This window comes from Sturnira hondurensis, unplaced genomic scaffold (genome assembly GCF_014824575.4).
Source record: "Sturnira hondurensis isolate 20B ecotype Veracruz unplaced genomic scaffold, ASM1482457v3 Scaffold0018337, whole genome shotgun sequence".
NCBI classification, from domain to species: Eukaryota; Metazoa; Chordata; class Mammalia; order Chiroptera; family Phyllostomidae; genus Sturnira; species Sturnira hondurensis.
The window spans coordinates 27,010-48,283 of record NW_028090968.1 but is presented as its reverse complement, the minus strand read 5'-3'; the positions used below and the strand labels follow the sequence as shown (position 1 = coordinate 48,283).

General features: G+C 43.7%; 1 protein-coding gene across 1 annotated transcript in view; it reads left to right on the top strand.

Annotated features, from left to right (window-relative positions):
* The window catches only part of ERCC4 (ERCC excision repair 4, endonuclease catalytic subunit), a 31,774-nt gene extending 18,017 nt beyond the window's left edge, over positions 1–13,757 (top strand). Inside the window, exons 10-11 of the mRNA XM_037069000.1 lie at positions 5,239–5,351; positions 9,674–13,757. Of these exons, the coding sequence (XP_036924895.1) occupies positions 5,239–5,351; positions 9,674–10,407 (847 nt within the window). The 3' untranslated portion in view covers positions 10,408–13,757. The remainder of the gene's footprint in view (positions 1–5,238; positions 5,352–9,673) is intronic.
* Positions 13,758–21,274: the final 7,517 nt, after the last annotated feature.

The window sequence follows — 21,274 nt, the reverse complement described above, 5'->3', positions numbered from 1 at the left end:
GCAGTGAGAAGGCAGAGACCATTTTCAGTTGCAGTCAGCCTGAAATTTCAAAATGGACAACCATCCTTCAACACGGGCTGAGGACTCTCAGTATGTGCATAAAACATACATGGTCCATACAGGGTCCCTTCCCTGCAGACCCTCTGTGATGGCGACATGCCTTGCTGATGGATTCTTCTAGCGCCTAGTCACACAGTTATTGGTCGGTCCTTTCTGCCTGAATATATATTTTCTTCTCTTTAATAGTTCATTTTATTGTATTTTTCCATTACCATATATCCCCTTTATGCCCTCTTCCACCTCCACCTACCCTCCTCCCCCACCTCACAGTCACCACACTGTTGTTCATGACCATGAGAAAATGTTTTCTTTTTTTAAAACATTTTATTTTTAGAAAGAGGGAGGGAGAAAGAGAAGGCGAGAAACATCAGTATGTGGTTGCCTCTTGCACGCCCCCTACTGGGGACCTGGCTCACAACACAGGCATGTGCCCTGACTGGGAATCAAACCAGTGACCCTTTGATTTGTAGGCTGGCACTCAATGTACTGAGCCACACCAACCAGGGCAGAAAATAAATTTTCTATTAACATGCTCTGTGGAATGGTTTATATGCTATATGTGTATGTATGTGTGTTTTTAGAAAAAAATATTTCCGAAAGAGCTATAACAAACAGTATTATATAGGCTACTTGTTCTTGTCCAGCGTTTTTAGTGCCTCTCTCTGTCTTTCAGATCTTTACTCTCCCAAGACTCAGTCAACAGATATTTATTGAGCTAAATATTATATGCTAAGCCCTGTGCTAATATTAAAGTGCTTAAGTTACAGTGGTACGGAAAAAGTCTCTGCCTTCTTAGAGCTTGTCCTCTATGGAAAAGACAAACATTAAATGATCAAGCATTGAATGAATATTATAAGTAGGTGTGTGTGGAGTGCGCCTGGCTGCAAAGGCAAGGGACACAGGTGTAATAAGAGAGTGTGTCAAAGAGATCTCGCCCAGTGTGGCAATCAGGGGCAGCCTCGCTGGAGAAGGGATGTTTAGGCTGATACAGGAAGACTGTGTACTAGTTGCTAGCTAGACAGGGTGGACCTGGAGCTTGTGTTGACCAAAGATTTGTGTGAAGGCTCAGAGCTGCGAGAAGGCTAAGGTTTTAAGACTTGACTCTAAAGACAATATGACACCATTGAAGGGTTCTAAGTAAGAAAGTGACATCAAACTGAGGAGCAGGGACCATCGTCATAAGGCTATTGCGATGGTTTGATGAGAAAAGGTTGTGACCAAGAGCCAGTTGAAGAGAGAGGAACAGATTTAAGAGGTATTAGGAGACAGAATCAGAGAACTGGTGATACTGGATGTGGGCCAGTACCTCCTAACCATTTCTCCACTCTTTTTAAAACATCCTTTGCCTTTAGCACATGAAGTTAAAATATTCAGATTAGGTCATGGGTGTTCATGTTGAGTATTCCCAAGGCCACCGTGAGGCCCAGTGATTCACTGACAGGACCCGTGGGAATCAGAAAAACTGGTACCGAACGGCTGTGGTGTGTTACAACAGGGCACCGATGAGAATCAGCCAAGGGAAAGGACATGTGGGGCAAAAGCCAGGAAAGCCAGGCATAGGCTCCTGGGTCTCCCTTCCCAGTGGGGTCACACAGATATGTTTAACTCTCCCAGTGGCAGCGGGTGACAGCACACACTAAGTGTTGTCTGCAGGAACACTCTCCTAAGCCTTGGGGTCCAGCGTTTTTGTTGGGGGTCAGTCACTTGGACACAGAGTGCCAACCTAACAGGTTCCACCTCTGGTGCAAAAACACATGTTAGCATGAAGCATCTGATCCAACTGGTACTGTGTGGTCCCAGGCCTCCCGCACATGAAAACCAGGCAGAATATTCCAGGGGCTCAGAGCACCTCTCCCAGAAGCTGGCCAAGGGCCAGTCCTAGGAGACAGGCCTTTCTTGGGAATGTGCAGGGTTTGAGCAGCCTGAGCTCGCTGAGTTAACCTTTCCTTGCACGGTGTGGTAGCCTGAGGAACCTGGTCAAATGTGGGGAGAAAGGCCCCCGAGGACATGAGCTTTTATGCTCTAGGCTTCCCTCATGAGGGAATAGGGACTGCCTCCTACATTGCAATCTATACAATCATTTCCATAGCTGATTTTAATGTAATTTTATCTATGGTCTGGCATAATTTTCTAAATCTTCTCAATGGTGATTATCTGCATATTAGAAGTTAGATCTTCCCATATTACATAGCAATCAGAGACTTACACTATTTAGAATCTTTGGGTATTTACTTTCCCAGAAAACCTGGGGAATCTGAGAAGTGTTTGTTTTGAAAAGAATATATGTGCGGTGCATTGCGCAAAGACTATTTGCACTGAACCTTTCCTTGGAGAAACAGTTAGTGGCAGAGTCAGATGAGATCCCTTGCCAGGACCTCCATGGAGCTGCTGTGAGAATGAAAGCAGTGCAGCCATTTAGAATGACCAGAGAAGATGAAGCAAGCGAGCTGGCAGTGAAGACTGTTCAACCGGACTGAAGATTAGTAGATTACGGAGGAGTAAAGAGAAAAAAGTCTGCACTTCTAAGTATTGATAATAAAATGCTCCCTAGGGGAAAAAATTTTATTACTATGGAAAAAAATAGTAGTAAAAGTATGAGTATACATAGTTTTTGAAAGGTCACTGCTTTTCAGAGGAAGAGGTCACACTATTTGAAATGGTACAGTTAGAAAATATGATCACAGAATGGGTTAGCATGAGGGCTTGAATAAATGCCCGTTTGAAGAGACTTCTCATTCAGTGCCTCCTCCCTTCGTTGTCTTAGACAAGCTATTCAAGTGTCACTGAAAATGGTAAAGCAAAAATTAGAAGCCTCATTTTGTTAAGTGGAAATAGGAATCTGAATTTTAAAATTATTATTTATTTTGTGCCTATCACATAGAGTAATGAATAATTATGCTAAATGTTGAAAGCAAGGGACTGAATATTTACAATTGCGGCAAATTTCTGTTACATTAACCCTGGCTGGTGTGGCTCAGGGGATTGAGTACAGGCTGTGAATGAAGGGGTTCGATTCCCAGTCAGGGCACATGCCTGGGTTGCAGGCCAGGTCCCCAGTGGGGGCCACATGACAGGCAACCACACACTGATGTTTCTCTCCCTCTCCCTCTCTTTCTCCTTCCCTTCTCCTCTCTGAAAAAATAAACACATAAAATCTTTAAAAAAAATGTTTTGTTAAATTAATTTGAGTTACTGGTAAGGAAGACTAAATATTTTCGTCCCAATCACGGCTTCATTTCAGTAGTACATTTTTTCCTCAAATTCAATTAGCAATTTGTTATAACATTTCATGGTAAACTAGCTGTTTTATTTCACAGTATTAATTGAAACAGTTGTGGGATCATTTGAAAGTAATCTTCAGTTTTTAGCCTGATCATGGATAACTAGGGGATGAGGTTGCCACAGGATAAGAAAGCGCACTTACAAGGACAGCCAACCCTAGGTGGCGCTCGTTACGTGCCAGGCGCTGTTCCGAGTGCCTTAGCGGGCATGTGTCATCCTTGTAAGAAGTCTTTTGAGGTACGTTTTATTATCATCACAATTTTACACATGAAATCGAGGCAGTGCATTTAATGACTTGCCTAAGGCCGCACAGCCAGTATGTGGTTTCAGATAAAACAGAAAGACCACCCAGAGTCTGCACTGTGGCCATGCCGGCCGGCCAGTCCCCGGGCACTGCTCAGTCGGGACACTGGAGTGCCCCCGTGTGTGGTACGTAGTCTGCTCAGCAGAGAACGGAAATGAAGAGAGAAAAAATCCCCGATGTTAACTGGAATGCTGAAGAAAAAGACACTGAAGAGTAATAATTTTCTGAGTGGTTGATTGGCCCCTTGTCCTCAACTAGAGTCCGGTAGACACAAAGGATCAAAGTGGGGGCTGCCAGGGCGAAGAGGCTGTCCAGCACTTGACGCCGGTGTTGAGAAGGAGGAGAGAAAGTGGAACGGGAACTATCGACTTGTGACTTATGTATAAAATGCTGCATTGGGTATGACTGTGCATTTGTATATTGTTTCAAATCACATAGAAATTAAAATTGTAATTTATATTTATTAGTGGTATCATTTAGTGGTGCCCTCTTCTAAAACTTTCTTTATCATCCAGCGTGGTTGGAGACTTGGTCCGTCTGGTTTCATTTCCTTCCATGGGGAAAATCTTTGTTGTTTGAACCCTTGTTGAAATTATTAGTTGATATCGGAGATTTGTCTTCTGTTTCACCTTACCCTAGTCTCTCACTGCAGTTTATTCCACACACACACCCCCGCCCCCATGGTTTCCTGAGCTCAGCTACAAGCCACACAAGGGGAGAGAGACCCTTATACATCTCCCCTGTCACGCCTCGCACTGACGACACACAGTACTTGCTACCTCACAAACTGAATGTAACATGCTTGACTGGTTTGGAAAAATAAGACTATAACAAGCCTGGCTTACTCTTTCTTTGGTTTTGGGTGACCTTGTCAGGATCGTAGCTCCTGATTACAGATCTCCATCATGACCCTGTTGACCTACGGGTGGGAGGCGCTGAGCTGCCTGGAGGACAGGAGTCTGGGTGCAGAATGCCTGCACAGCCCGGCAGGGGGAGGGGGGGCAGCGGCTGTTCCGTGCAGTTTTTAAGCCAATGCACCAGTGAGTGAACCAGTGCTGCTTTACCGCATAACCTGAGGCGTTGATTTTTTTTGTTTGTTTAAATCTCTGCAAGAAATTTGCTTTCTTGAATTAATTCTGATTTTCCTTTAAAATTGAGAGTGTTTAATAGATTAGTCTTTAAAATCAAAGTTCTATCGTGTATGTTTTCATTTTCTAAAATCACTTATTTTTAACATCCCTATTTATGATTACCCTGGAAATACTGGAATATAAATGATTTATGTTTTTTTTAATGCTCAATAGCACATTAGCATGCTTTTATAAAAAGTCTCAGTAATCTGCAACATTTTTTATAGGCTCACTTCATGTCTGAACATATTTGAAGGACATACAGACTAGAAAGTGAACAGCAGCCTTTTCAACCCTGGGTGACAAGAAGTGGTACCCAACTAAACGTTCGCTCCTTTGCCTGTCACCTGTCTGGGCATATTGACCTCTAACGTATTCCTTACCCTCTGTTACCGCAGTGGCCATGTAGATCACTTTTTATAATTTACAAAAGTTGTTTAAATTTTTTTTCTCTTCTCCCAGGGAAAAGGCGAGCATGGTTGTCCCTGAAGAAAGGGAAGGCAGAAGTGAGACAAACCTCGACCTGGTAAGGGGCTCCGTGTCTGCAGGTGTTCCCGTCGACACTCGGAAAGCAGGTGAGTCCCGCCCTCCTGTGGCCGGTAAAGGAGGCTGTGAGGGTCCTGAGTTTCTGTGCAGAGACTTGGTTTTTCTCAACAAACTTCAAAATGGGTGTCTGCTCCCATACCCTAGTCTCAGCTCTGCCATTTCTTACCCATGGGTCCTTCCTGAGTCTAACTAAGGCTCCTCGTCTGTAATGTAAGGGGGGTGTATTTGATGCACCCAGTTTGGAAATTAGTTCTGTTCCAGCATTGCTTTTAATTATGGTTGGTTGAGACTCCGAATGTACTTTTGCAAAGAAACTTTTGTAAATGGTGATTAGGTTCTTGTCTTAACTGGAAGAAGTCAGTTTAACCAGAGATAACAGATAGGAGTTATTTGAGGTACGTTCCCACTTGCCTTTCTGGGGTTGTTTGTTGCTCCTCAGCACTTTTCCAGATCCCAGCAGTGTGGTACTCTCTTGCCTTGCAGTACGTGAACTGTGGCAGACCACCAAGACCTGCTGAATTCCAAGCACACGGTGATCGAGGAATAACCATTTCCCATTCCCCACATCTCTTTCCCCATGGCAGCAGCCAAGATCAGCCAAGTGATGTGAGAAAAGCAGTATGATTGAGTTGGCATAACCTTTGGTAGGGTCAAGCACAGTTAGAGCAGTGGGTCTCAGAATTTAGTGTACCTAGGAATAAGCTCAGGTGCTTGTTCAAATAGTAGACTTACAGACCTCAGTCAATAGACATTCCAATCCAGTAGATCTGAAATGGGGTCAGCATCTCAGGGGCGTCTGATAGAAGTGGTCCTTGATCATCCTTCAGGAAACAACGCCTCAGAGCATCTAGGTCTTTTGGAAGAAGATTCCTGTGAACTTGAACAGGTTGCTGGCACTTCATGCAGAACTGGAGGTTTAAGGCAGTAGGAAGGAAGGAAGACTTGAGTGTGTAGCTGCCTCTCAAAAACCTACTCACAGAAGTCGGTCCTTTTGAGTCCAGTCTTCTAAGCCTGTGTCAGTTTCCTATGACCGCTGTCACAAATTACCACCTAGTGGCTTGAAACAACGCACATTTATTGTCCTGCAATTCCAAAGTCCAGTGGGTCTCGCCAGGCTAAACTGAAGGTGTTGGCAGGCCTGCGTTCCTCCTGGAGGATCTGGGGGACAGTCCCTGTCCTTTCCACGTGTGGAGGCTGCCCACATTCCTTGCCTCGTGGCCCCTCATCCACCTTGAAAGCCAGCAGTTCCAACTCTAAGTTTCCTACTTTTCTTTTTTTAAAATATATTTTATTGATTATACCATTACAGTTGTTCTATTCCCCCCCTTCATTCCCCTCCACCCGCACACTCCCTCCCCCACTATTCTCCCCCCCTTAGTTTATAACCACGTGTCTCAATTTCTTTAGATTCTATATTTCCCCCACTATTCTCGCCCTCCCCCCTATCTATTTTCTACCTACCATCTATGCTATTTTCTGTGCCTTCTCTCCCCTTCTCCTCCTCCCACCCCCCTGTTTCTAACCCTCCATGTGTTCTTCATTTCTATGGTTCCACTCCTGATCTAGCTGTCCTCTTGCTTTGCTTTTGTTTTAGGTGTGGTTGTTAATAACTGTGTGTTTGCTGTCCTTTCACTGTTCATATTTTTCATCTTCTTTTTCTTATATAAGTCCCTTTAGCATTTCATATAATAAGGGCTTGGTGATGATGAACTCCTTGAACTTGACCTTATCTGAGAAGCACTTTATCTGTCCTTCCATTCTAAATGAAAGTTTTGCTGGATAAAGCAATCTTGGCTGTAGGTCTTTGGATTTCATGACTTGGAATACTTCTTTCCAGCCCCTTCTTGCCTGTAAGGTCTCTTTTGAGAAATCCACTGACAGTCTGATGGGAACTCCTTTGTAGGTGACTGTCCCCTTATCCCTTGCTGCTTCTAGGATTCTCTCCTTCATTTTAGTCTTGGCTAATGTAATTATGATGTGCCTTGGTGTGTTCCTTCTTGGGTCCAACTTCTCTGGCACTCTCTGAGCTTCCTGGATTTCCTGGAAGTCTATTTCCCTTGCCAGACTGGGGAAGTTCTCCTTCATTATTTGTCCAAATACGCCTTCCACTCGTGGCTGTTTCTTTCCCCCTTCTGGTACCCCTTTAATCCAGATGTTGGAACGTTCAAAGATGTCCTGGAGGCTCCCAAGCCTCTCCTCATTGTTCTGAATTCTCATTTCTTCATTCCTTTCTGGTCGGATGTTTCATTCTTCCTTCTGGTCCATTCCATTGATTTGAGTCCCAGTTTCCTTTCCATCGCTATTGGTTTCCTGGACATCTCCCTTCATTTCAATTAGTTTAGCCCTCATATGTTCCTCCAATCTGTGACTGTAATCTACCAATTCTGTGAGCATCCTGATAAATAGTGTCTTAAATTGGGCTTCTGAGAGGCTGGCAATTTCTCGGTTGCTTAGAGTTATTGGCTCTGGGACTTTGAGTTCTTCTTGCGCCATCTTTTGGGCTGTTCGTGCCTGTTCTATAGCAGGATTGGAGCCCTAAAGTGTTCACTAGAGCAGGGCAACTCAGTCGCTGGGTTGTGACGTTGTATGTGGGGGCGGGGTCAAAGAGGGACAATGGCTTCTCGTCTGCTGCCTGCCGCCTAGGCCCCCACCAGCGCCGCAGCCGCCACCGTCACCAGGCCCACGAGTTTCGTTCCACTGCACTCGAGTGTGCCACCACCGTCAGCCCTCCACCACTGGGTTCGCCCCCTGGGGCCTGCGTGGTCCGTCTCACCATGTGCGAATGTGTGACCTTGGTCAGTCTGCCCCGCACCCCGACTGGTTCCGTCCGGGCTGCCTGCGAGCCTAGGCCGGGGGCTCTCTCCTGCCCGACTCAGCTCTGCTGCTGGCTCCGCCTCCCTTACCGTCCCGGTTGAACGGTTCGTAGCTGTCGGACTTCTGTATAATTCCGTTTTCTGGTCTTTGGATGTGTCCTAGTTCTCCAAAACTTTTGTTGTATTAAAACTTGGTTGTGGGAGAAGGCACAGTGTTTCCACCTATGCCTCCATCTTGGCGGAAGTCTAAGTTTCCTACTTTTCTTTCACATGTAAGGACCCATGGGCCTGCCTGGGTAATCTGAAATGATCTCCCAATTTTACAATTGGTAATTTAATTACATTTGCAGAGTCTCTTTTGTCATATAAAGTCACATATTTGCAGGTTCCCAGGAATTGGGCATGGACATCTTTGTGGGCCATTATTCTGTCTACTTCAGCCCTTGTACAGCCCTTAAGCCAGAAGCGCTAGCATCCCAAGAGCTCATTACAATGCAGTCTTAGACCCTATCCCAGACTAAACACAGGGGTTGGCAAAAGTTGGGTCCACAGGTATAATACAAATAAATACAATTATTAATAAATAATAATATAAGAATAAACTGTTTTGTGTACTCACAGCTATAAACCTACTTTTGCCCACCCCTGTGTAGAATTCACTCTTTACCATATGATTTCACTTATATGTGGGATATAAAACAGAAAGTAATAAATGAAAAAACAAAGCAAACTCATAGACACAGACAATAGTATGGTGGTCAGCAGAGGAAAGGGGGTCGGGGGAGGGTCACATGTGCAGTGACAGACGGCTCTACACTTCGGGTGGTGAGCACACAGCGCGGTGTGCAGGTGTGTGTCATGGATTCATGCACCTGGAACGTACATAATGTTACTGAGCAGTGCCACCCCAATAAATTTAATTTTTTTAAAGAGTAAATCTGGGTGGTAGGAATTTTAAAAAAGAAGAAGAATCTGCCCTTTAACATGACCCTGGACGATTCACATGCACATCAGAGTGGGGAGCTGTGTTTAACAGTGGTTTTTGTTTTTCCTGCCTCCTTCCAGTTTTCCATCACTGGATTCATTGGTACAAGCACTCAGAGTTCCAATATTGTTCTCAATAGCTCATAAGGCGATTTGTGCAGGGAGCATATTCAGGCACACTGTGTGCCGGGCTCTGTCCTAGTGTGTGGGAGTGTAATGGTTGGTGAAATCGTCAGTGCAATGATAAGGGACTCCAGGGGAACTACAGAGGGAAAATGATAGCGGAGTGCTGGTATTTACGGATCACTGTAAGTAAGGAACCACCCATTAGTTCTACCTTTCCTACCAGCTCTATAAGTGAAATTGCATTAATTTGCTCTGTATATAGCCTTTTTTTTAAATAGAGGAAAATACAGAAAAATAACACATAGTATTTTGGAACCATGCATCATAGATTAACAACGGAAACATAATTTTAAACTTTAATTGTTATATTTCATCTTTGCAAGTTGTTCCTCGGTGACATTACTTAAAACACTGCTTTTTCTTTATAGGTGGCCAGGAACAGAAAAGTACACAACAGATGATCGTGGTGGATATGCGTGAGTTTCGAAGTGAACTCCCGTCTCTGATCCACCGCCGGGGCATCGACATCGAGCCAGTGACCTTGGAGGTTGGAGATTACATTCTGACTCCGGACATGTGCGTGGAGCGCAAGAGCATCAGCGATCTGATCGGCTCCTTGAACAACGGCCGCCTCTACAGCCAGTGCATCTCCATGTCCCGCTACTACAAGCGCCCAGTGCTTTTGATCGAGTTCGACCCCAGTAAGCCCTTCTCTCTCATCGCCCGAGGTGCCTTCCATCAGGAGATCTCCAGCAACGACATCAGTTCCAAACTCACGCTCCTCACCCTGCACTTCCCCAGACTCCGGATCCTCTGGTGTTGCTCCCCCCATGCCACCGCGGAGTTGTTCGAGGAGCTGAAACAAAATAAGCCACAGCCCGATGCAGCGACAGCCATGGCTGTTACAGCAGATTCTGAAACCCTCCCCGAGTCAGAAAAGTATAATCCTGGCCCCCAGGACTTCTTGTTAAAAATGCCAGGGGTAAATGCCAAAAACTGTCGCTCCTTGATGAGCCACGTTAAGAATATTGCAGAATTAGCAAGCCTGTCACAAGACAAGCTCGCAAGTATTCTGGGGAACGCTGCGAATGCTAAGCAGCTTTATGACTTCATTCACACCTCTTACGCAGAGATTCTGTCTAAAGGGAAAATGAAAAAATGAACAGTGGTGGCTGTTTTCTTACCCCGTGACTGTGCTTTTCAGCTGCTCTTTGCCAGCCGTGATAGATCGTTATTAATTATTAGCTCAGTATCTCGTTCTCCTCCAGTGCTTTTAATGATTGTACTGTTTCCTAGTTGAGCAGATCAGAAGCCAAGGTTCCTCTGCGAACTTTGCATTCAGTCATCTTTTCTGACTTTCCTGGGCTGGGTCTCCTCCCTTCCCGTGCCAGCCGAGTGTGTGTGTGTGTGTGTGCGCGCACGCGCGTGTGCAGTTTTTAAGCGAGGTGCATTGGGATCAGGTGATGCTTCTGTAAGTGCTTACAGAAGGCCACTTTTGAGATGAGCCAAAGTTTGTCTCCGACACAAACTGATAAAACACACAATCAGTTGTGTTCTCGCCCTCTGTCCATAGGGATACCCCCCGGAATGCTGAGAAGGAAACCTCTTTGCCATCCCTGACCAGTTTCTCTCCACCGCATCTTTGTCCACGGTGTACTTCTCCCACCTCTAAGAAAACTTCGTGGGGACTTCCTCCTGATGAGCCAGGACAGCCACCTGTAAAACCGGCTGGTTGGTTTCCTAGACACCTGAATAGGTGTACATGTAGCACTCGGTATTGTTCAAACCCAGTATTTTTAACACATAAAATGAATTGCCTATTTATAGAATTTTTTGCTATAGTTGAGGAACCCTCAGAATTCTCTGTTTTTACTGAGATATTTAACATCCTAAAGATTTGGTTTTCCTTCCTTGAGACAAAAAACTGTAAATATATGGAAAATCAATGCATAGATTATATAAAAATTCTAAAGAAATATATATGTATTTAAAAATTCATAAAGAAAACAATCTCATTCTAAACCTTCTAATTGATTTCATTTTGCTCTTTACTGGTATGTACATACGGGACATTCACAGCATCTTTGTGCAGTTTTTAAACTTTTATATTTAAATATTATTAACTTAGGTATTATGCACATATTTAGTAATGAGTAGTGATTTAGTGATTTTTCTACCTCAAGAGCTGATTTAGACGTCTGTTCCCCAAGCCACACCACACGGTCTAATGTCTCACTGATGTCAGCCATGCTCTTGTTTCATACCATTTGAGCTCAGAGGAGACCGTGGGCCACGCAACACAGAGATGGTCTCAGCTTCAACTCACGTCTTTCAACTGTCCTCTCCAAACTGAACCACGCTGACACCTTGATTTCTTGGTATGTTAACCTGTGTTAATACAGGTAAAGTGTATGTGGATTTTGAGCTCTGTACAGAGTGCTGCAAGAATGGGCTGAGGGTTATCAAGGAGCCCCATTGGTTATTGCAGAACTCTGTACAGTGATCTGGAGGGCAGAGAAGAGGACAAAAAGCAGAAATCAGTTTAAGATAAAGATCTGAGCTACCCACTGATTTTGTCCCAGGGTTAAAAATACACCCTCGACAATGGAAAACAAAAATGTCATATACATGTTAACTTTCACTTTTGTATGTGTTTCTGATGAAGTCTTTATCTAAGACATCAATCATAATTAAAAGTACACTTAAAAAGGCATACCACCTGCCCTAACTGAGTGGTTCAGTTGGTTGGGATTCCAGTACACCAAAAGGTCACAGGTTCGATCCCCAGTTGGGGTGTGTATGGGAGGCAACCAACTGATATTTCTCTTTTGTACCTCTCTTCTGCCCACTCTCTCCAAAAAATTAATAAACATACCTCAGGTGAGGATTTAAAAAAAAGGCGTACCACCTCAAATAGTCACAGTTATTATCATTTTTCTTCACACTATTCTAGCACTTCTGCTTGAGATGTGTAATTTCTGTTATTTCTTAAAGCAACCAATTTAAACAATCCTAGTTACTAGTACAACAGTGATAACAGTGTAATTGTATTCAAAAAGCCAGCGTCCCCTGACTCGCATGTTGTTTCTCGCCACTGTACTCAGTGCACATTGGAAGAGGTGCACCAGCTCATGTGTGTTTGAATTACAAGCGATATTTGCAAGTGGACTCTTCACATGGTCCTTACAGACGAAAGACTCTCACTGCCACTTCCTCTTCCAACTAAATATGCAGGCTCTGGCACCCATAATGCTCCCTTTTCATTACAAAATCCTAAGCATGCAATTTTGTGACATAACAATATCACACTCAAGCACACCATGGACATTTTAGGTGAAATGGTCAAATTAAAACTATAAATCACTCCGCCGTATTATAACCCTACCAACCACGCTCAGGCAGGCCTCACTTCTGCCAGACCCTGTGTGGATATTTCAATGTGTCTCCAGCTGTGGAACCCTTTAATACAACCATCATTTACTTCTATGGAATATTTTCACAAATTTTTACAATCTTTGGCAAAAGAACCAGAAGTGCATAGTTAAAAAATCAATTTTCTAGGATAACTTTGTTAGCTCTGCCTCTTTTAAAATCATAAATATCCAATATACATGTGAACTCATGCTTAACTTTGTAAAACTTTTTTTAAAAACTGGAGATCAGCATTATTCTACTTTATAAGTGTTTTACATATAAAGTAGAATATATGAGCATGAGATGTTGTGAGAAATTGTTTGTTTTGTTTATTTAAATCACTGTGCCTGTCTTTATAGTTCTTAAAATTATACAAGAAAAAAAGCATTCTTAATAGTGGTCATAAGTAATGTCCTTTTGGGAGTAAGTTGCTATTTCTTCATTCTGAGGCTTAGGAGAGTATATATCTATGTATATTTTCATACATCCAGAAAGCAACTTCCCAGGTCCCCAGGGACTAAAAATAATTGTCCCATTCCTCAATCCATTGGGAAGATGGAGGATGAAGTCAAGATTCGATTGCGTTGACAGTATAAAGTTAGTAAATGGGCAGGAAAACCCACACTGGAGCAGATCTGGAGAAGTGGGCGGGGCAGAGATGCAGGCCTTACTAGTCTCCGCTTTTGTTTTTGGTTTTCCTCTGGCTCAGAAAACTCTTTAGGGAAATTGCCTTCTCTTTGGTGTTCAGTTTAACCTAGAAATGTCCTCTTAAAAACCAAGATTGTAGGAAAACTCTTTTCTCAGGCTTGAGTGTATGAAAACTTTACAAACTTCCACAGGAGTTGTCATTTTTCTTCATTATCTCACTTTCTTATTTGGTTTATAGCTCTTTCTTGTTTGATTCTCAACTTCAGCACTTAACTTACCATCTTCATCCATAGGTTTTTGGTGGCCTACAGCACTGTTTTTTGATTTAAGGATGTATGTAAGCCAAAATTTAGATGGGCTGGAGACATAACTGATTCGTATCAATTTGTAACAGAGTTTGTGTGTTTTTAATAAAATGTATATTTATTCAGTGTTTCCTCAGCATTCTGTGGGTGACCTAAAAATGACAATGTATACTTGAAAGGACATAAATTCCCAATGCTTTATATTTACCATTGTGTTAGTAAATATAATTTTTAAAACAGAATATTTAATTTGGCTACTTTTTGTTCTGCAGAGTAAGTGATTAAAGAGGAACTACTCTTCAAACAACTGCTATTGTGTTTGGTCTGATTGGTAAATCCACTGTCTAAGGCTTTAGTATATTTTTCTTTTGGTTTTTTATTTTGTAGCAGTTCTTTTCGAGGAAGAAAAAAACGATTCTTCTGAAAATACTCATTTGCTGACATGTAGTGGATATGTGGTGAGCACAGTGCCTGGGACGTCTTAACTCAACAGATTAATTTGCTGCTGTCCCTAACTCGGTTTTGTTCTTTTAACTTCCAAGTTGAAAGAAGTGAATTATCATTTTGACGCATCTAGAGTCTATTGTAATCCCTTAACAAGTTTAATTATTAGTTACCTAATTGGCTCATTTCCATGATTTAATTATTTTTGCTTCTGCTTTAAAATATAGAACCAAATTCCCTTTTAACAAGGCATAAGACAGGTTATTTCTCAAATAGTTCTAAGTCGTAATAAAGACTGCTAGAATAATGAACCCTTTTTTTAATGGTAGTGCCATAGCTCATGTTCCCATTTAATCCTCATAACAAAGCCGTGAAAGTGCTGTTATTTAAAATCTTTACTCTTGTGAAACTGAGGCCCAGAGACATCAAGTGATTTGCCTGTTGATGGAAACACCATCTGAGCCCAAGAGTCTCACTCCAGAGTCCACGATGAAACACTGGTGGTGAGTGGCGGGAGGAGGGAACGGGAGACTGGTTAGTGTCCACTTTCATGTATCTAATTACAGATGTGTCATTGAAAAGGCAAACTGGTTTGCTTCCATGCATCTCTTAGTTAGTAGTTTTAAGAGCAAGTATGCAAACCTTGGAAGGAGGTCAAAGAGAATACTGAGTAACCTTTCTGAGAAGAGCTGGATGTCGTTCAGCAGACTGTGCCTCCTGGGGATTATCTGATTTTTCTGGGGCCGTAAACCTCTGCTGACTGGTTAGGAATGCCATTTTGCAACTTTATAAGAATAGAAAGGTTAACTTGTAGAAAACCCAGATAGCAAAACAGGTAACCCCTAACTTCTCAAAAGTTTACATGACACCACTTCCCATTTACGAAAGTTCGTAATACTGCTTTCATTCACTGAAAGAAATCCAAAGAGGATTTTTCTCTTTTATGAAAAAAGGTGACGTTTAGCGTTTGTTTCGCAGCAAGGTATTACAGAGGCAGTGAGCACCAGGAGTGGGGGGCATGGCCCCGGCAAGCTCCTGCCCCCAGGCACCGCACTGCTATCCAGCCGCCACAGTTTCAAACAGTGTCTGTGAGCATCCGAGCTTTATCTGGATCTATTTTGTGCATCTTTTAGCAAGATGAGTCCTGAAGGTGTCAGAAAAGCTTAAGAGACCTTGTGAGGGTGTTAAACTTCCTATGAAACCGGACGTGATTAAGCATCTAGATCCTGCTGAACACAATAAAGGCATTGTACCTATTGTACCTCTGTTAATATGGGCCTGGGGATGCTCAAAATTTTTTCCGTATAAATTAATGGTATTTACTTCTTTGCATCACACCATTTTGGCTTACGAAAGCTTTCCTGGGAACACGCTCCCTTCAGATGGCAAGGGAGACCTGCACAAGTGGCTTTTGTCCGGCAGCATCACAAAAGTTACTGCCTCGTGGGACATTCGTCGGTCTGTATTTTTATTTCTGCATTCCTTGACTGACCAACTCCGAATCTCTGGATCCCTGAATTTTCCTTTGAATCAGTCTTAATATCTTACTGGCTTCTTCATCAATTGAATTGAATAAAATCTTTGATTTTCTTAATATTTGTATGAGAGTCATGTTGTAACTTCTTAAAAATTATACTTTGCAAATAGTATTGGTAACACGAGCTCCCATATAATGATAAAATCATATTTCCAGCCTCATTCATTCTAAAAGTGAAGCTTATAAACTAGAAAATGGATTAGTGAAGCTTATAAACTAGAAAATGGACTACATATTGTATCTGTGTATATATATATATGCATATATATATATGAACTGTACTCTGATGCTTAATATTAAGGAATATAAGGATCTCAATATTAAAAACTATAAATTGATCAACTATTTAAGAACTATGGACTCATTTTGAGATGCTGACTGAGTGGACCTGTTTCTCATTTTGTTTTCAAAAGCACAACAGAATAGTTCATCTGAGTTGTTGTTTTTTTCTGCGTAGCCATTAACTACCAGTGTTAAAGAGACTGACTCATGAATGAGAAAGAAATGGAATTTTAGATATTCCCAAGGATCCGTTTACATGACAAAGATGTGTGTACATCAGAAGAATGGCTCTCCCTCCAGGCCCAGGAAACAGGTAAACAAAACCAGCTTGTGATTTCAACCACAGGGAGTTTCGAGGGATTCATGAAAATTGTAAATAAACCAGGTCCAAGGAAATGCTGGCATCCTACATGTGAGATGATGGTATTTGGAGACACTCTCTGTAATTATGAGCTCCAGAATGTGGTGTTAGTGAGAGAATGCCCTTCTCGAAGAGATCTGCTTCCCTGTGCAGTTTCTGGGGAGGGTGACACTCAGCAGAAGCCTCTGGGAAAAGATGGTTGAGCAGGCCAAGGGAGTCGGCAGAAGGCAGTCATTGCACAGGGCAGAGGGCTCTCTAGACAAGAGGCTGCAACAGTCCCTGCCCTCAAGGGGCGTGCAGTCTTACAGTGAACATAGAAGTCACACAAAGAATGTGAGCAAGCGGGACAATAAAAATGCCCCAAGAGAGGTGCTAGTAAGTGCTCCGGAGGTCAAAGGAAGATGTCATAGCCCACGTGCAGGAATCAGGCGTGGCCTCAGAGAGAAGGCAGAATTCGAGGTGAGTCTTAGGGAACAGCTAGTATTTCATCAGACAGACACGCAGGCCCATGTGCTTCAGTCCAAGTCCAGAGATTCGTCGAAGAAACAGGTGGGAAACAGAACGGTGATGTTTAAAGAAAGTAGGGAATGTCAGAATTGGAGCAGTGTATGGGCCACACTGTAGGAATCTCTTAAGTGCTAGGCTTGAGGAATTTGCTCTAATTTCAGTAGAAAAAAAACAAGTGTTTGTGTAAGGGAAAGATGTGATCCGAAAGTCTGCTTTAAAACTTCGATCTGGCAGGAGTGAGTTTGAAATGGAAAGGAACTAATCCTAACTGAGCACTTAGTGGGTGCCGGTATTTTATGTGTGCTCCCGCAGTAAATCCTCGCCTCTCCAAGTAGGGATTAAACCTGCTTTACCGATGAGGGGACTGACACTCTGAGTGATGAAAAGTTAAAGCCATAGTTGAAATAAATAGCAGAGGTGGGGCTCAAACTCCAAAGCCTACTTCCATTCTACCACACCTCACTACCTGGAAGCAAGGACTGGAGGTGAAAAGACCACTTCAGGAGCTGTTGTGTTGTAACCATCTAAGCCATAGGCAATGACAGCCAGAACTGAGGATACAGCTTTGAAAATGAAAAGAAGGACATAAAGGACATCAAAGGACAGTCTATGGGATGTGGCAAAAAAAAATGCCTAAGAAGAGTCTGAATTAACATCGAGCTTTTTAGCCTGGGCTCAGGAAAATGATGATGCTCTTCCTAGAAACAGAGTCTGGAGGGGAACCTGACTGTGTTGGGAAGAAGATTAAGTTCCATTTTATCAATCTGACTTGGAGATCACCAACAGTCAGGCAGACAGTCTCCATTTAAGATGTAGTAGACATCTGAATAGAAGTGAGAAATAAAGACATCAGATAACTGATTAAAGCAAAGGAATACGAAGCAGACAGAACTTTAGAAAGAGCCTAAATTTAGAAGGTGAGAGGATAGAGAAGACAGACTATTAGAAGAAGATTGTGAATCATGCAACAACCAGGATCAAAAACAGGAGAAAATTTCAAGGGAGTGACTCACAGGACTGGAGCTGAACAGTATGAACACTGGTGCCTCACGACTCAGCAATGCAGAGATCCCGGCTCCCCCCGGGGCAGCGGTCCAGGGGGCCCACGGGCCCACGCCCGGCCGGGGGGCTGAGGGAGACGTGAGACAGGGCAGGTGCAGAAACGAGAATGGGCGAGCCGCACGTCAAAGGTGATTTTGCTTGCTGGTGATCAGGAGGAGAGAACACAGCGGGGTGAGAGAAGGGAGCTGCTAGGGAGAGAACAGATAATTAATGGAACCAAAACCAAGTGCTGGGGGTAGAGGAAAACAAGAATGGTTTTGCTTTCCTACCTTTCACATGAACAGAAAACCCGTTTCTGTGTTGATTTGTCCCTTCTGAAACCCCAGCATTCCTAGTACCAGGTACCTTGAACTTGGAACGGAACTGGTAAGTCACAAGCCACACCGAGCCCCGTTCTCTGAAGCTTGCTATTTTAACGACAGAATGCTGCTGTTTGGCAGTGAGGCCTGCCTGTGTTCAAGCTGGCGCAGAGCGTGGCCTAGAGCCCCTCAGCCTGTAACCTGGCTGTATAGTTTTAGTAGTATTTAAAGCATCCCTATCAGCAATTTATGAAACCAAAATAGGTGCTGGCTAACGTCCTCTGGAAACTGAAAGTCACCATTCAGCAGCTCTCACTAGCTAATCCTAAAACTTGGTACGGATTTTTATTTTGGTCTACTGAGCTTACTGTAACTGGGGTGGCTGAGTTGCTATGGTGATGTGTTCTCAAAACAGCCCTTGCCACACTACATTCAAACGGCAGATGAATCCGTTTCGTGTTGACTTGCTCATGACATTAATAATGCTGGTAGAAACGTCCCCCATGCTCCTGTCAGGACTTGTGTAGGACTTTCAAATCGGTGCCAAGAAGACATTGGCAAAAAGAATCACAACTTTGGCTTTTTAAACCTGGGCCTTCACATCCGTGCCACTGAATAACTGTGGGCTCACAGCCCAGAGCTCCTACTGTGGGGAGCCGGGAGTAGGGGGTAACAAGGGGGTTGCAGCCAGGGAAGGTTCATTGTCGAAGCAATTATGTGGTTAATTGCTCCAGTGTGGGCATAGCCTGAAAGTTATGACTCATGCCTCATTCTGTCACTAACAATTGGGGTGAGGGGAGACAGGATGCGCAAAAAGTCAGTTCCTTCTTCCCACTCCTCTTGCAAATTGTAACCGGCTAAGATCGGTCCTTGAGGTGTGGGGCAGAAAGGCAGATCTCAACGCCAAGACGTGGCGCTGCTCATCTCCACCGGTAGGCGTCCCCATTGAGTCACAGGTCCTAACCCAGCTACGTTGGAGTCACCGGACGCTTTAAGGGTGACTGCATTTTGAATGGGGGTGTATCTGCCTCTGATTCTTGCCTAACCCTGACAGGGGAGGGGAAAAAAAGTAGCTGCCTGATTTCCAGCGTGACTCATTATAAACAAAGGGAGGACAGATTGACTGCTTCTTATCAGAGCCCGAGTATGCGCCCCAGGACTGAGAGGGTGAGTCAGACTGCAAGTCCCGAGTCTCTTCTTGGATGGAGGAGATATTTTTTGTCTCCTGCGGAAGAGGTGGATTTGCTGGGGGAGTGCTGTTGCTTTCTTAGATACTATCAGTGACCCATGGTAAGCCCTGGGCTTCTAGGTGAGGTCAAATTCCCTGACAAGCTGAAGGGCTTCCAACTTGAAGGGAAAAACTGCCCGTACTCACAAGGTAACTCGTTGGCGCTGTAGAAATATTAGGAATTCTGCGATGGCAGTTCCACAACATAGACAGATGCCAGTCATCTTCCAAGCGTACACTTTAAGTATGTGCAGTTTATTGTATGTAAATTGTACCTCAAAGGCTTTTAATAAGAAAATAAGTACAGGTAACAGTTAAGTGGGAGGGGGAAACCCCAGCCACCCTATTTTCATTGTGATTTATCATGAAGCTCTGCACGCCCCCTCACTTCCTCATCTGCTGCTTGGTTTGGGGGTGCAAACACAGACAAAGGGGGCACGCCTGAAGGACTGGTGAAGTTACATCATCTAATACTGATATGCAGATCCCAAAGTCCCAGTTTGGGGCAGGTGACTTGCTTATATTTACTGAATGGAGGCAGAAGGGGTAGGCATGTGAAGTATAGGTTGGCAACAAATTTGGGGGTGGGGTGGGGGAGACCTTGGGTAGCAAAAGACAAAAGAAGCGCCTTCACTGGGTCCGCCCCACCGTCTCCCTCTGCCCCACCCTCTCCCAGGCAGCCTGGAGACTGGAGAAGTCTGTTTATGCCTCAGGTGCCTTCCCATTTCAGCAAATACAAGTCGGGTCAAGCCAGCAGCCTGGCGGCACTCAGGAGCTTGGCTGATATGCAGAGCGGGCCGACACGTGCGCTCACACACGTGAACTGACTTAACACTTGGAAACTAGCAAACAAGTTAATGTAGGGGGAAATGAACGCCCATGTGCTTAGATGGCCAAAAAGACTAGAGCTGTTTGGCAAGTGGGGCTAATAGAAGAAAGAGCAGCAATGAGGGGAGGAGTAGCCCAGAGGGGGCATTTTGTGTGTTTGTGTGTTTTTACTGTAAAAGACCTAAGTTGGAAAAGTATGAACATGGGTCCATTCGCGGACTTGGTTATGATCTTCTGCAAAGTATGCAAGAGTTTTCTCCTTTCAGATAACATGCCATTGGTGGTCAGGAAATGTGATCCTTGCTGTATTCTCTCACCACTACCTGCTTCTGACCTGGGAAAGGTCTGAATTGTTTCTTTCATTTTTCCATATGTCGGTCTGTTCCTGGCGCTGTCCTCTGGTTAGCATATTCAATACACACCTCAAAGTGGTTCAGAGAATTTGGCTGTCATCCTAATGAGATGGTCATTCGCGTAGGAGCGTTTGGTCTTAATCTTGTCATGTCTTGGTCGTTGTTGCTAAATCTGGGGAGGGGAGTATGTGTGCTATTTTCTGACTCCCTGGATTCTGTCTACACTGTGCAGGTGTGTCCTGGCCATGAAGGCTGTTCTCACATGTAAAGGCTGCATCCTTAATTTCCAGAGACAGTCCTGAATTTCAGCTATTCTTTCAACACAGCCCCATAAAGCCATACTTTTTAGATCACATTTTGCTGTATAAAATATGGTCTGTTGAAAGAATGCTTCGCTTGACAAGTGTCTTCTTTTGCAGTCCAGGGTCTTCAAAATTATTATTGGGAAAACAATGCCAGTTTACTCAACAAACATTCATGAAGTGCCTACTGTGTGCCGGAACAGTAGAACAGCCCAGGGGTTGGAGTTACAGGTTGCTGTTTGTTCCAGATCCTAAAAAATCTGAAAAGCAGAGCCAACATTTGTATTTGTATAATAGTGGACTTTGAGTAAAGATTACTTATATTTTAAAGACATGTGCTCATTGCCTGGAAATGACCAGACCCTCAAAGCCCTGTGATACTCACTCCCGAAGCTCTGGGTGCTGGGAGCATAGGTTACAGAAGTTGTAAAAGTATCCATTGTGGCAAACCGCCAAGCA